Consider the following 15,169-nt stretch of genomic DNA (forward strand, 5'->3'; position numbering starts at 1 on the left):
GGCTATACCGTTTTTAAACATAGTTTCATCCATACTTTACTTAGCATTGCTGCAATGCATGATTTCAACAACTTGATGTGAATACCGCCTCCTTACACGGTGTTCTTTTATTCGTTTGTTACATTTTTAATCATTACACCATGCATTCTCGAAATCATGTTATCAATGTTGATGGTGAGATGAAAAAGACTAATAATGGTGTTCTAAAGCGAAAAGACGTTCCTTGCATCTTGACTGCTAGTCGTTTAATGTGAAAGATAACTACACTTCATATTAACATCTTATTTTAGTTGAAGGACCACATGTGTTATCATGTCATACTTCATGGCATAAATCATAAATATACCGCTAAGTAGGGGCAGAACCAGGAGGGTTCCTGAGGTAGCCTATGCTGCTCCATAAATTTTCCCGGTAATTTTTTACTAAATTTTCCGACGTTCTACCCCTTTTTTGGTTCCACCAGTGCTGCAAGTCAAAATTCATTGCATATGTGGTCGTATGGTCACATTAATGTATTTTTATTCTAACGAGGACGATACTTAAAAGGTGAAACTGTATACATTTCATGCCTGCCTCCTATACTATAGATTTTGGAATTAGATTTCAGGTAAGCTTGACCTTAAATCATTTGGAATTATACAGTTATTACTCATTTTGTGAGGACATGACAACATTTAAATTACTCTTCAAAGTTTTTCATTAAATAAAAGGTCAAACTGTATTGATTTCATGAATGTCCCTACCCTTTTTTCTTTATCTACAAAAAAAAAATGTTACATCAACACTTAAACATCAATAATTTCTTCATCCAAATTGAGGCAAAATAATGAAATTACATCTACAACATAACATCGATCACTTTGAGTAAACCAATGGTCTTCTGTAGAATATGATAAACACACATACATCATAAATACACAATGAACTATTTTGGAGATGTTTGTAGCAGATGAATTACTTTATCCAAATTAACAATGGATGAACCAAAAGGAGAGGCACATGCTTTTTCAGCGCTATTCTTCAAGTCGATTGCATTCTTCCTCAACTCGGTCCCCCTTTCTCCATTCATCAACTCAATGACAAGATTGGCAACTTCTTCTCTCTTTACATCATTGTCAATCTCCATGGCAACCTCCCACTTGTTGCAACACGACCAGCAATTTGGTTGCTGGTCACCAAAAAATGGCCAAGAAATCATTGGGACTCCACTGGAAATACTTTCAAGTGTCGAATTCCATCCACTGTGTGTTAAAAACCCTCCAATCGATGCGTGATTCAGAACTTGTTCTTGTGGGCACCAACTAGCCAACATCCCTCTACTGTTTGTCTCTTCCAAAAACTCTGGTGGAAGCATGGCAGAGTTGTCAACCACGAGGTCTGGACGTATTATCCATAAGAACGAATAATTGCTCTTTGCAAGTCCCCAACAAAACTCGACCAGGTGTTGATGTGTCATCACTGTGATGCTACCGAAATTCACATAAATAACTGACGATGGTGGTTTAGAATCTAACCATTTCAAACATTCGTGCTCTTCCTTCCAAAGATTTGATTTGAGGGATGATACAGATTCATCAACAAGTTTCTTCTCTAGTAAATTCAAAGGACCAATTTCATAGCATGGAGGAAATATTGAACCAAGCATCTCCAAAAGGTCACTTTCTAGTTCATGAAAGGTGTTGAATATAACGGCCGAAGCTCTTTTTGCTCTCTCAACTTGTAAACACAAAAACTGAATCATGTATTCGTCACCAGGGTTGGTATTTCTAAAGAATGAAACCATGTCTTTTAGACGTATACCAGGCATGGTTGGTACACAATCTATCTTGGTATCTAAATACCCATCTTCTAAAACACCCGAATCTGTATAAAGAAATAATGAAATTAGCTTCAAATTAGCAACCAAATATGTATAGATATATGAATGTATATACAGACATATATATCTATATTTGAACAAAGATTGAGTGTATATATATTACCTTTTGGCATCAAACCTATCTCTAAAAGATTGGGATACTCATGAAGACACATAAGAGAACCAACACCACTGGTCCATAGGACTATCTCGGGGATATCAAATTCCGTAGCTGCATCATGGGTGAAGCCCATAAGAACGTCAGCCACTATGCAAGTCACCGGAGAAGATGAAGCATTCAGTTTTGTGAGGAGACTTTTAAAGGGACCCAAACAAGTGTTATCGACGGACTTGCATAAGGATGGAACATCTTGGGTGGCATCAGGGTTTTCTGGTGGCGGAAGGCCATCTGGAATAGCTTCAAAACAAAAGGAAGGGAGACCATGTAGGGCGTCGGAGCCCTGAGATCTAAGGAGGCGTTGATGGTTGAATTCGGTGTTAACGAAGGTAATATGAACCCCTTTGGAATGGAGGATTTTAGCAAGTTTTAGCATTGGATTGATATGGCCTTGTGCTGGCGCTGGTATGCACAAGGCATGTGGCTTCTTTTGTATCGAACCCATGGAAGCCTGTGCAGTTAACACATAACATGTGTCTGTTTTATAGGCAAGCAATGGAAAAAGCAAAATCAAAGTCTTCTTTAACATAAAATAATGTTGTTATCGTTTGTTCAGTTTTGACCATGGAAATTTTGTCATTTCTTGCATGATTAATTAAATAAACTTGTTTTATATAACTTTTGTTGAATCTGTAGAACGCTTTCATAACAAAACGTTTTTAACTCTAATCATTTGGTTATTCACGTCTATTTCTCGTCATCAATTGTCATTTATAATATTGATTTAAATTTTAGAGTAGGTTTGTCGTCTTTATTTTTCTTCTTTTTTGTTGTCTTCTTTCAATATTTTTGTAAATGATATATACAGATTAATGAATAACAGGACAAAAGAGGATATCTGTCGTATTAGTTTTATTTATTCTGACGTCTTCTTCTTATCCCTTTCTCTATGTCATCCCTTTCTATATAACCATGTTTAAATTTTGGTCATGTGGTCATTGAGGTTTGCGGTTTGCCTGAAGTGATTTCAAGACATATGGCATAGTCTAATTTTCGCAATATGGAATTAATTGGTGCACAAAAATTGGACGGAAATCCTATTAGGAAAGTTACTTTTCTAAAAAAATAAAATAAATAAAAGACAAACGAAATGAAATACTTCATGTTTTGTTCCATTAGTTGTTTTCCCCGTGATGGCAATGTTCTAGACAAAAAGAGATAGTAGATTCATGATTTAGAAAATAGAGATTCTTGTAATATCCGAATTCGTATTAAACGTGTTAAAGAGATAAACATTGTTTTGCATAGTATTGATCAAAATGTTAATATATATTTCAAGATATGCATTTCAAAAAAAAGTTAGATTCTCGTTTATATCCATCACTAATCATTATAATTTACCTCATCACCACACTATACCATTAAAACCATGAGATACATATTACTAAAATATCATTCCATGTCATTTTTTATAATTAAAATCTAATAAAAAAAATACATTAAAAACATAGATTTTTTATAAAACTATTTTTTTTCATTCAATTAAAATAAGACATTACACTAATAAAAAAAAAGTACATTAATTAAAAAGAAACACAACTTTAAAAAAACATAAAAATGCTAAACATAAATATAAAAACTACCCCCTATTCCTATATTTTGCTCGAAATGACTCTTTCATTGCGAGAAAAATCTTAAGTCTTTGCCCTCGTAGTCCCCCGCTTTCATTTTCAATATCTCCAAATCATTTTTTGTTGAATCGATGTTTGCGCTTCTATAATTTTTTGTTCCACAAGACTTATCATCGCCGCCTTGCTCTCTTGTAGTTAAACATATCGATTAATTTTTTCTCCAAAGCCGACGAGGCAATTTTCTTTGCTTTATTTCTTCCGATGGGCCGAAGAAGAGGTTGCTCATCTTCAAGGTCTATCGGGTCATCGTTGATGTCGATGTATGTTCGCACGTCCGATTATTGGGAAGTTGCATCGGGGTTTCTTGCACGCTTTGAACTGCAGAATGTTTGTCAAGTTCTTTCGGTTTGCTCTTTCCAATTTGGAGCATCCTCCACTTTTAGCCACGATTTGAGATATGGAAAAAGTTTGTGGGTTGTTGTTGTTTTTTCTATATTGATCCAAGGTCGCCTTAAACACATCGGAATCGCTTTGACCCGCTTTTATGTAGGTTGTTGAGGTTGTTTTAAATTCCGCCAAATTCTATACATTTAGCCTCAAATCAGGCCACTTATAGCTAATTTGGTCGGGATTTCGACTTTCATTCCTGTTAAATCATAGAACACGTTTCACACTTTTTCCCAAAAACAGTTAAGGGTTTGATTGTCTCCTTCAATTAGTTCATTGGAAGCAGATACCCACGCCTATGCTTGATGGGTTTTATGCATAAGAAACAATCCTATGTGCTCATACAAACCCTAATGCTTGGATCTAGGTTTCTCTATTGTACATGCTTTGAATCCAAGACTTACAAACCCTAGATCTATCAAATAAGAACTGAAATAAAGGGTTTAGTAATTACCTTTGATTGTTATATAGCAATAACAATCAATCCTTGCTTTGATTTGCTTCAGAAAGCTTAGTGCCTCAAGTGTTGCACCTCTAATGGAGTCACAAACACCACTAAGCAACATGGATGAAGAGGGAGGAGAGAGGAGGCAGCCAAAACGTCCAGAAACCCTAATCTAAGAGTTGTCCACGTTTTTGGGCATAAAGGCCTTTTTATATAGGTGTAGGCTATTAGGGTTTACAACTAGGAAACCCTAATCTGACTGCTTAGGCCCTAAGCAGCCCATGGATCCATTTCTTTAGAATCATGGACGAAATCTTATGGGCTTCCCCATAACTTTTGTCCACTCCACTCTATGGAGTCCATTAGCCCACTCTTGCAATTATCTTATGATTACAATTCCATTCCCTTAAGTTTAATTAATCTCTTTTAGTCACAAAATTAATTCATAATTAATTCTCGACTAATATTAATTAAACAATATGATTTCTCCTTTAATATATTATTCTTATAATATATTAATAAATCATAATTCTCCTTAATTCATCCTACATATTGCTATGGTGAAGGCAACCCAAAAGGACCATGCTCATAATCGGGTCAAGTACATACCAAAACAGTTATGGACTTAGACACTAATCCAACAGTCTCCCACTTGGATAAGTCTAATAACTATTCTGCGTATGACTTCAGAACCTGATCAGCAATCGTAGCTTTCAAAGCCGCTGTCAACTCTGATCTTATCAGATACGCGTGTCCTTTAGATAAGGGATTATATATTCCTCCATTCTACAAGATATCGTATAGACATGAGGCATGGTTTGAAATCATTCTCTCAGTCTACGTGTCGTTTCCCGATTTCCGATTTATGACAACTGACTAATTGAACAAATCAAATCAGTCCTGGCCCGACCGAACACTTTCCTTTGTCATCACTAAATCATCGAGGGGCCCACAGATATCGCTTTTATCCCACTTTGGGTAAAAGGAATGGATAAACTTTGACTCAAATGCTTGCTTGCACCTACTAATCGAATCACACACAACAATAAGTTTTATAACACCAAGTTACTGGTGCGTTTACTTATCATCAATGTGCAACTGATCAGCAAGTAACAACTCACACGTCTTGGTTTCAAGAATATACAATATTATCGTCTCACCAATCACTCGTGATAAAACCATGAAGTGATTCAAGTGAGCGTGGGTTTAATCCAATACTTTAATCTTATCAAAGCACTCATGAACTCTGCAGCAAACTTGTGCTATGTCTAAACACTTTACACAATCTATAGACAGATTGATGACAGTCTTCCTTCATACTTACTTCCAACGTATGACCGACTGTGGAGGTTCGAATAACCTAGTTATTCTGGAAGTCAAAACATGCAAAATGAAACGCAATAATAATATTAATCCTATATGGCCCCAAAACTTTTGAGCGTAAATAAAAACACTTTTATTTAAACACCATATTGATTACTCATTATTCATTTCTTACTGTTTCAGAAAATCAACTTATTACTCGAATTATAACCACAATTGTCCCATGCTCCAAGCATGCACACTTTGGTTTCCTATGGTCCATACTTTATGAAATAGATCACTTGGAAAACTTTTCCAATGAAACTCATTTCACAATCCCCAATATGTCAGATTCTAACATTTTATGCAACGATCTTGTCGTAAAGTCATAGCACAAAAGACATCAAGACTTGGCCAATGAAATCACAAAGTACTCTATCTGAAATTGTTACAAAACAATTATATAGATGTGATGTCTCTCACTCAAAGTACGTTCCTTTGAACATCCTTTTTGCATAAAAGTTTCTAATCTAGACATATTTCTTAATATCCAACTCCCATTAATGGAAACATTTCCATATTTGCCATATGACACCTCATTCTTCATAGAATCTTATCTATTCATAATAATGTCAATATAGTCCATCCAGTACTATACTTCCAACTACTCACAAGCGACAAATCCTCAGTGAACCTCAGATCGTCCTTTGATAGTTGTTTAATTATTTTAGTTAGAACCATTTCTAGTCCCTTTTCCCTCTTAATGCCCTAGGCATTTGGAAAATTTTAGAATGGTCAAATATTATAGCATATGCAATCGATCCTATACCCGAAGCGTATTGGACACGATGCATAATGTCTCATATAAAGACGTGATACTTTATCAGCCTTCTGCCATAATATTTTATGTGCCATGTTCCCGCAATTCGAACTATGAAGAGGGATGCCGTAATCATAATCGAATTTTGAGAATGCACTATGTATCCTTGACTAAATTTATTAACATTTCTCGATCTAAGCTATAGAATTTTGAAACGAAGTATAATATTCTCTCCCTTAATTATAGCAAAACAACTTTTCAACCCTTGCAACTTTGCAAAGTGAATCTTTGTTTTCTATAATTAATATTGCTAACTTGCAATACTTACCATAATAATCATGCTCCCACTAACATGATGATTATTTTCTTACCAGCATAACACTTATGCTCCCACTAGCTTTGACATGTATTCAGAAAACAATTGAACTTCTAGAAAACAATGCTTATTGAATTCCTTAAGTTCATATTTCTAATACCTAATGCTTTGATAAGCCTTTATCTAAGTTTTTAAGCTCATACACCTTTGCCTTAGATATCTCACATGTGTGTCTAAACAATTCAAAATTTATGTTACTAAGTCCCAAATGTTCAGATTAATTGCCAAATCTCACAATTCGAACTATGAAAAGGGATGCCGTAATCATAATCGAATTTGAGAATACAATTTTCTCAATTGCTATCTTCTTAAAATCTCTCTTAGTGAAAGCATTTCCTCACAATCATTTTCATGAAGGAGGAAAACCTTATGACACTTAGATTTTATGATGTATGTGTTCCTATCCATGTGAATTTGTCAAAACGAAAGTTCGCGGCAAATCTAGAACCATAGGGACTGAACTTGTTCAATCTTGATTTCTTGCCTCATGGTAACATGAATGCCCACCATGTCTTCCAAGCAACTCACCCTTTCGTATCAATGTACTTTCCATTGATCAAGGTGCTTTGTCTTTATTCATTCAAATGAGAACTCAAAGAACTCACATGCATAATTAACTCAATTGGAATGGCACAGAAAAAGAGTATGTCATCCACGATAGACTTTAGACCTCAAGTCGTGTGCTAGTGATGATCAACTAGGTTTACTCTTGATTTGTTCTTGAAACTTTTCAAGACCATTAAGTGTCCCACTGACTCCTTGACATATAAGATTCTCTTGTCAAGAAACATTTCTTGACAAACAAATATTCAAGAGTTAGTGTAGCCTTTTGTCAAGTTCAACACTTCACACAATTGGTCCTAGTTGGTCTTTGTCTTATCCAAGACATCACAACTTACCAATTTCAAATGTGCAAGAATAAGAAAACTTTTCCAAATTCCACATTTGTCGAGTGTTATAAACCTACTTAAGACTTGTCACTCATGTCAGAATCTTGACTCTAAGACTTGATATTGGAACGAAGTATGATTGACTTCTTGATTTAACCATTTCTACAATTCTCGATTCCTCTTCTTAGACATGCAATTGCACTAAGACTCACTTAGAGGATCTATTGAGATATGGTTCTTAATCATTAAGACTTATCATAAAACACAATAAAAGGTACTCTCCCTTCTTCTTGGAATGGAGAAACTTTTATCTTTCTGCCTACTCGATTCTTCTTATTCGTTCTGCTATTGATTGAAACTCTTTCAATCAACTCAGAATTATACTTAATCTTATAAGTATAACCATATTTAATAAACTTTAGTAAATCATGACGAATATCTTTATCACTCTTGTGGTGGACTTGATCAACGCACAACCTAGTGTACTCGATCTCCTAGTCCTTCTCTTGACACTTTGTCAAAGAATTAGTCTAATTTCCAAATATGAAGTTTCTCATTCATCATGCAACCAAGTTCCATGATTCCAAGTTTCTGTCCAACTGAAACTTGGGCGATGAGAATCTTCCTTTATTTGGAAAATCCTCGACATTTCACAAATAACATAATCAAGAATCACATCCAATTCAACATTGCTAAAATTAGAAATACATAAACATCCATTTTCACATATGCCATTGCAAGGATAAATAGGACGAAATCAAAATTCATTTTATTGCGGAAAAACTTGTCCTTACAATGCAATTCAAATGAAAACTATGTTATTTCAATTCCGAAGCAATCTATTCTAACTCTAAAGTAGTAGCTCAAAAATCCGATCTTCAAGCAATGCGATCGAAATCCATTTCTTCACGATCAGATTCAGCTTACTTCTTCCGTTAAGCTTCCTCTCTTTTCTTCGATCCTACAAAACATCAAAATGCAATCTTATCACATCATGTATTGAAAATCAAAGAATAGGAACTTATAGAGTTAGTTATTGGATTTTACCTGAAGTAGAGCCATACGTCTTGACTCTCCCATCTCTTAGATATCTCAGGTAAACAGGACAGCTTCGTCTCCAATGCCCCTTCTCTTGGCAGTAGAAGCAGATGGACTCTTTTGGAATGGCACAAGGAACTATCTCAGAATTTACCTTTTCTAGATTTCCAATGTCACTATTATCAATGTCCATTGAAGTTTGGGAGTTTGATTTGCCAGACAAATAAACAACTAATATTTAAAAGATTTGAAATTATCTATTGTTTTGGCAAGGATAATCATTTAATTAAGATAAAATTCGGATTTTAACTTCAAAAAACGATTTAGGCATCAAATCCAAGTCAAAATAGCAACAAAATCTCGAAATATCCTCTGCCTGACGCACAAACTCGCCGAGTCAGCTCTGAACTCGCCGAGTAGGGCCAACTCGCCGAGTCCAGATACTGACTCGCCGAGTTGAGTCGGGCAGAGGCAAGAAAACGTTTTTTCAGCAAACAAAACAGTTAAGCATCACATACAATTGAAACCAATCAAGGCTCTGATACCACTGATGGGTTTTATGCATAAGAAACAATCCTATGTGCTCATACAAACCCTAATGCTTGGATCTAGGTTTCTCTATTGTACATGCTTTGAATCCAAGACTTACAAACCCTAGATCTATCAAATAAGAACTGAAATAAAGGGTTTAGTAATTACCTTTGATTGTTATATAGCAATAACAATCAATCCTTGCTTTGATTTGCTTCAGAAAGCTTAGTGCCTCAAGTGTTGCACCTCTAATGGAGTCACAAACACCACTAAGCAACTTGGATGAAGAGGGAGGAGAGAGGAGGCAGCCAAAACGTCCAGAAACCCTAATCTAAGAGTTGTCCACGTTTTTGGGCATAAAGGGCTTTTTATATAGGTGTAGGCTATTAGGGTTTACAACTAGGAAACCCTAATCTGACTGCTTAGGCCCTAAGCAGCCCATGAATCCCTTTCTTTAGAGTCATGGACGAAATCTTATGGGCTTCCCCATAAATTTTGTCCACTCCACTCTATGGAGTCCATTAGCCCACTCTTGCAATTATCTTGTGATTACAATTCCAGTCCCTTAAGTTTAATTAATCTCTTTTAGTCACAAAATTAATTCATAATTAATTCTCGACTAATATTAATTAAACAATATGATTTCTCCTTTAATATATTACTCTTATAATATATTAATAAATCATAATTCTCCTTAATTCATCCTACATATTGCTATGGTGAAGGCAACCCAAAAGGACCATGCTCATAATCGGGTCAAGTACATACCAAAACAGTTATGGACTTAGACACTAATCCAACAATGCTAACTTCTCTTCTTTCTCTTTTGCCCATTGCACCCTATCGGTTGCATTGGTTCGAACGGGTTTTTTCCTTTATTTTTTTAGTTCGGGCGGTGGTGAAGGTTGTGCTTCCGTTACAAAATCCGGCGAATGAGGGGTTACGAAGGTTGTGCTCGGAAATGTTGTTGGTATACGAACCAAGATTGAAATTGTTGTTTGATAGGGTAGGAAAGCTTGGTATTGTTGTTGAACAAGTTGTGCTTGTTGGATAGGGAAACCACTTTGGAGGAAATTCATAAAACCACCTTCAGGTGATTCCATTTTCGGGTATTGGAGGGGAGTTGTATCTAACGCAAAAGTGTTATTGGGTTTGCGATTTCGATAGTGTGGTGGGGTATTTTGATTTGGATTTATGATTTTTGGATTGTGAACAAGTTGTGTATTGTGATATTTATATAGGTAAATATTTATTTGTTTGTTTTTTTTAAAAGAATTGTCGTTCAACTGCTAGTTAAAGGCGTAAAGGGGTCAAGAGGCTTTCATTGGCCGTTTTCAATCGTGGAATGCACCAAAAATCACCACGACCACAAGCCACCACGAACTGCTGAGATGGTGTTCTTGATTGTAGTTCGTGGCCATGTAAATTGTAACGCCTGCAACTTCGGGCTACGCAAATAAAATATAATAAATGATAAATACGATATTTTTATAGAAGGTTATTTAGGATAAATAACCTTAACCAAAGTTATAGTATATTTGACAAAGATTTTGTACATATAAAGAACGTTAAAATCCTACTTCGTATGAAGAAGTTATGCTTCTTCGAAGTTTCGTAATTAAACCGACACGACTCTGCGTATCGTAAAAAAAGTGAATTTTGGATACGTTGCTTTTTAGCCTAATAAATCTAAATGAAAGTCGTAGTAATCATAAAACCGAGAGCGTGCATATAGAGAACGTCTAAATCTTACTTCATACGAGAAAATTATGATTTTTAAAAGTTTTAGCGCAGTTGTTTGAGCACAGAAATCGAATTTTAGATTGATCGATTTTTAGCCGAAACAATCTAAACGAGATTTGAAGATCTCTTCAATACCTATCCGTCGATATAAAGATAGTCGATAATGGATATCATATGAAAAAAGCTATGAATTATATACAGACTTTAGCACGCTAAGCCTACTAAAATAAATAATAACAATAAATTGGAAATTAGTCGACGGAGACTAAATGAACATTGTAGATCTCATCGATAGCTACGCTGGGATATAAATGTTGGATTAGGTGTCTAAGCTCATTATTATAATTGGTATATACTTGAAATGATAGGAGCATAGTCCTTTTGGGTTGCCCTCATACTAGTAACTAGACAGGATGACTTTTGAAGAAAGAGGTTGAATTTATAGTTTGATTAATAAATTGAGATAAATGATTTATTAATGTATTATGGAAATAATATATTAATTATAAATCATATTATTTAGTTAATAGTTAATCAGAAATTAATTGGAATTAATTGTATTAATTAAAAGTTCAGGGGCTGTGTAGCAATTTATTGATAGTTGTGGAATTGGGCTCTTAGACCTCCCTAGAAGGGATGGACGAAAACTTCTAGGAACGCCCTAGAATTTTCATCCAAGGAATTTGTATGGGGAGTCCATGGGCTGCTTAGGCCTTAAGCTAAGGAATTAGGGTTTCCTCTAGCAAACCCTAGGTTTGGCTCTAAGCTACCTCAGCTATACAAAGGGTTGTATCCCTTCATGATTTTGGTCACTCTTAACCCTAAAAGAGTAGCCGAATTCTCAAGCCTTCTCCTCCTCTCTCCTCTCTCATCCTCTTGCCTAGTTTGGGTGTGAGCCATTAGAGGTTTTACACTTGTGACACTTGCTCTCAAACCATTTGACCATATGGTAAAGAGAAATGCTAGTTCTGAGATAGTACCATGTGCTAATCCTAAAAGGTCCACATGTTTCTATTGCCAATTGGAGGGGCATTGGTTCCGAAGCTGCCCTAAGTACCTGAAACATCTTAGAGATGGCAAATTCAAGTCGTATGACTCCACTTCAGGTACATCCACTATCTAACTCCATTATTTTATTGATTTGTCATCCATAGATTCTTAATACATGATGTGATAATCACATTTTTATGTTTTGCAGGATCTAAGAGAAAGAAGGAAGCTTAAGAAGAGTAAGCTGAATTTGATCGTGAGAGATGGATTTCAGTCGCATGGTTTGATGATTAGATTTTGGAAGTTGTTGTTTAGGAGTTATGATAGATTAATAGATAGAAACATAGGTGGCGTTTGGTCCGCATAATGTTTTTGATGGAATTGGTTGGCGGATTTGAAATTTGAATCTAATTTCATATTATGTTTGGTTAGCAGAAAATGGAACTGAAATAATATAAAATAACAAGATTTCCTTTTTTCCTTTTTCGCTTTTTTTACTTTGTTTTATAGCGTATATGTAAAAATATATTATATAAATTATAAAATTAGTAAATGATGGTGATGGTGCCAATAATGTTGATGGTGGATACAGTGGTGATGAGGGCGACGGAGGTGATGGTGGGTAGTGGCAGAGGTGATGACGGTGGTGGTGGTAGTAATTGTGATGGTGATGGTGACAGTCATGAGTAGTGGCGGAGTTGGTAGGTGGTGTAGTGATGGACGTGGCAATGGTGGTAGTAACGGTGGTGGTGATGAAGGTGGTGGCAATGGTGTTGGTGTTGGTGGCGGTGATGGTGGTGGTGGCAGTGATGTTATGGTCTCGGTGGTGAGTGGTGGTGGATGTGGAAGGTAGTATGGTGGTAGAGGTGGTGATGGTGCTGGAGGTGGAAAATGATGGTGATAGTGGTGGTGTTGGTTGGTTGTGGTGGTGGTGGTGGGTGGTGTTAGAGGTGGTGTGTAGCAGGTGGTAACGGTGGTGATGTGTGGTGATGGTCGTCGTGGCAGAGGTGGTGGGCAGCGGTGGCAGTGGTCGGCGTAGGTGGAGGTGACGGTACTAGTGGGTGGAGTTCGGTGGTAATGGAGGTACCAGTGGTGGTTATGGTGGGTGGTGGTTGTATGTAGCGGTGGTGGTGGGTGGTGGGGGTAGAGGAGGTGGAGGTGGCATTGGTGGCGGCGATAGAGAGGTTTCATATGTAGTGTTAAAAGTAAAATGGGTAATATGGTAACATTCATCATTCTCATTTGAAAGGAATTCTAATTCCTTAAGTTTTTGGATGGAGTTTATTTTCCCTCATTGGAAGGAAAATTTGACTCATTTAGGAATCCAATTCCACTCGAATGTTTGAATCAAACAAAGGAAAGTGATGGAATTAGATTCCAATTCCATCTAATTCCAATGGATTCCAGCAAACCAAACGACAACATAGTTTTTGTATGTTTGCATTCTAAGTACAAATTTTTCCGCTTATTATCAATAAAAGTGAAATTTTGATTTATTTACTTTAATATTTCCTTGCAATAAAATTTTCCGCTTATTATCATGATTGACCAAGTGAAAAGGAATTCTCATCACCTAAGTTTCAATTGGATAGAAACTTAGATTCATACTATTCGAATTGTGTGATGTATGAGAATCCTGTTCTTTGGATGATTACGAATAATTCGTTGATCACATGTTTATGTGAGTCAAAGTGAAGGACTATTGGATCTAGTACATATTGATATAGACTCTTGGGATCCACCACAAAGGACGATAACTCTATTCATCATGGTTTAGTGATGTTTCAGTAAATATGGTTGTGTTTATAAGATTAAGCATAATTCTAATACATTGAAAATTTTTCAAAGAGCGGCAGAACGAATAAGAAAAATATGTTAGGCATAATTATAAAAGGTTTCTCCAATCTGAAAGGAAAGGAGAGTACTTTAATATCATGCTTTGTGATCATCTTAATGATTGTGGAACAATGTCACAAATTGATCCTCGAAGAATATCTTAGTGCAATTATTTGACTAAGAATAGGAATCAGATATTGTTGAAATGGTTCAATCATGAGACGAGTCATACTTCGTATCTAATTAAAATTTTAGAGTCATACTCTAGTGACTTCGAATAATATCTTGAAACTTATTCTATAGTAATTAGGTTTGTAACACCACATGAAATGTGGAGTAATAATGTTTTCATACTCTAGCACATTGGAATTGGAAGTTGTGATGTTTTGGTTAAAACAAAGGATGAACTGAGACTAATTCCATGAAGTGTTTTCCTGTCAAGAATACATACTGACTTTTGAATATGTGTTTTCAAGGATTGTTCCTTGAGAGTGAAACTTATATGTCAAGAAGTCAGTGGGAGTCTTTTTGATCTTGAAGAGTTTCAGGAGTCGATCAAGAATAAACCTTTTAGTTATCACTAGCACACGACCTGAGGTTGATAACCTATCGTGTTGAGTTGACACATTCTTGTTTCTGTGCACCTTCCAGTTGAGTTGGCAATGCTTATGAGTTCTATGGTTTTCATTTGATTGCAAAAGGTAGAGCACGTTGGTTAATGATAGTACATTGGTCAATGGAGGTGAGCTGCTTTAATAGCTTGGAAGCATTGGTAGGCCCTTGTGCTACCAGAAAGAAAGAAATTAAGAATAAGCAAAGTTTAGTCCATGAAAGGAAAACTAGATTTGATTTTTGTTTTTTCCTCAAGCTTATCTTATGATTGTAGGTTGGAATTTATAGATTCTCATGGATAAGAAGGTATACACCAAAAAATTTAGGTGGCACAAGGTTTCACTCTAATTCATGAAAATGATTATGATGAAATACTTTCCCTAGTAGATTTTAAGGATTTAATAAATATCATTTTGGTTAGTGGTTATGTTAATTGCATTCTCAAATTTGCGATTTGATTACGACATCCTTTTTCATAGTTCGAATTGTGAGAAATGGAAATATATAGTTTGAATGATCAAGACTTATAGCT

General features: G+C 35.7%; 1 protein-coding gene across 1 annotated transcript; it reads right to left on the reverse strand.

Moving 5' to 3' along the window:
• Nucleotides 1-785: 785 nt before the first annotated feature.
• On the reverse strand, nt 786-2,512 carry LOC145119890 (7-deoxyloganetin glucosyltransferase-like). The gene is made up of 2 exons (XM_079055656.1): nt 1,983-2,512; nt 786-1,863 (listed from the first exon to the last, which is right to left on the reverse strand). Exons 1-2 carry the CDS (start codon nt 2,479-2,481, stop codon nt 926-928), a joined length of 1,437 nt encoding a protein of 478 aa, XP_078911782.1. The 5' UTR covers nt 2,482-2,512; the 3' UTR covers nt 786-925.
• Between the last annotated feature and the right edge of the window lie 12,657 nt (nt 2,513-15,169).

Source organism: Lactuca virosa, chromosome 6 (genome assembly GCF_052849685.1).
Source record: "Lactuca virosa cultivar CGN04683 chromosome 6, Lactuca_virosa_CGN04683_v6, whole genome shotgun sequence".
Classification (NCBI taxonomy): domain Eukaryota; kingdom Viridiplantae; phylum Streptophyta; class Magnoliopsida; order Asterales; family Asteraceae; genus Lactuca; species Lactuca virosa.

What these genes read in the sequence shown, in the direction of transcription:
- LOC145119890 (XM_079055656.1), bottom strand. Translation starts at nt 2,481, where the DNA reads ATGGGTTCGATACAAAAGAAGCCACATGCCTTGTGCATACCAGCGCCA. An exon ending in GATAGGTTTGATGCCAAAAG is followed by an intron (nt 1,864 to 1,982) that starts GTAATATATATA and finishes TTCTTTATACAG; the next exon opens with ATTCGGGTGTTTTAGAAGAT.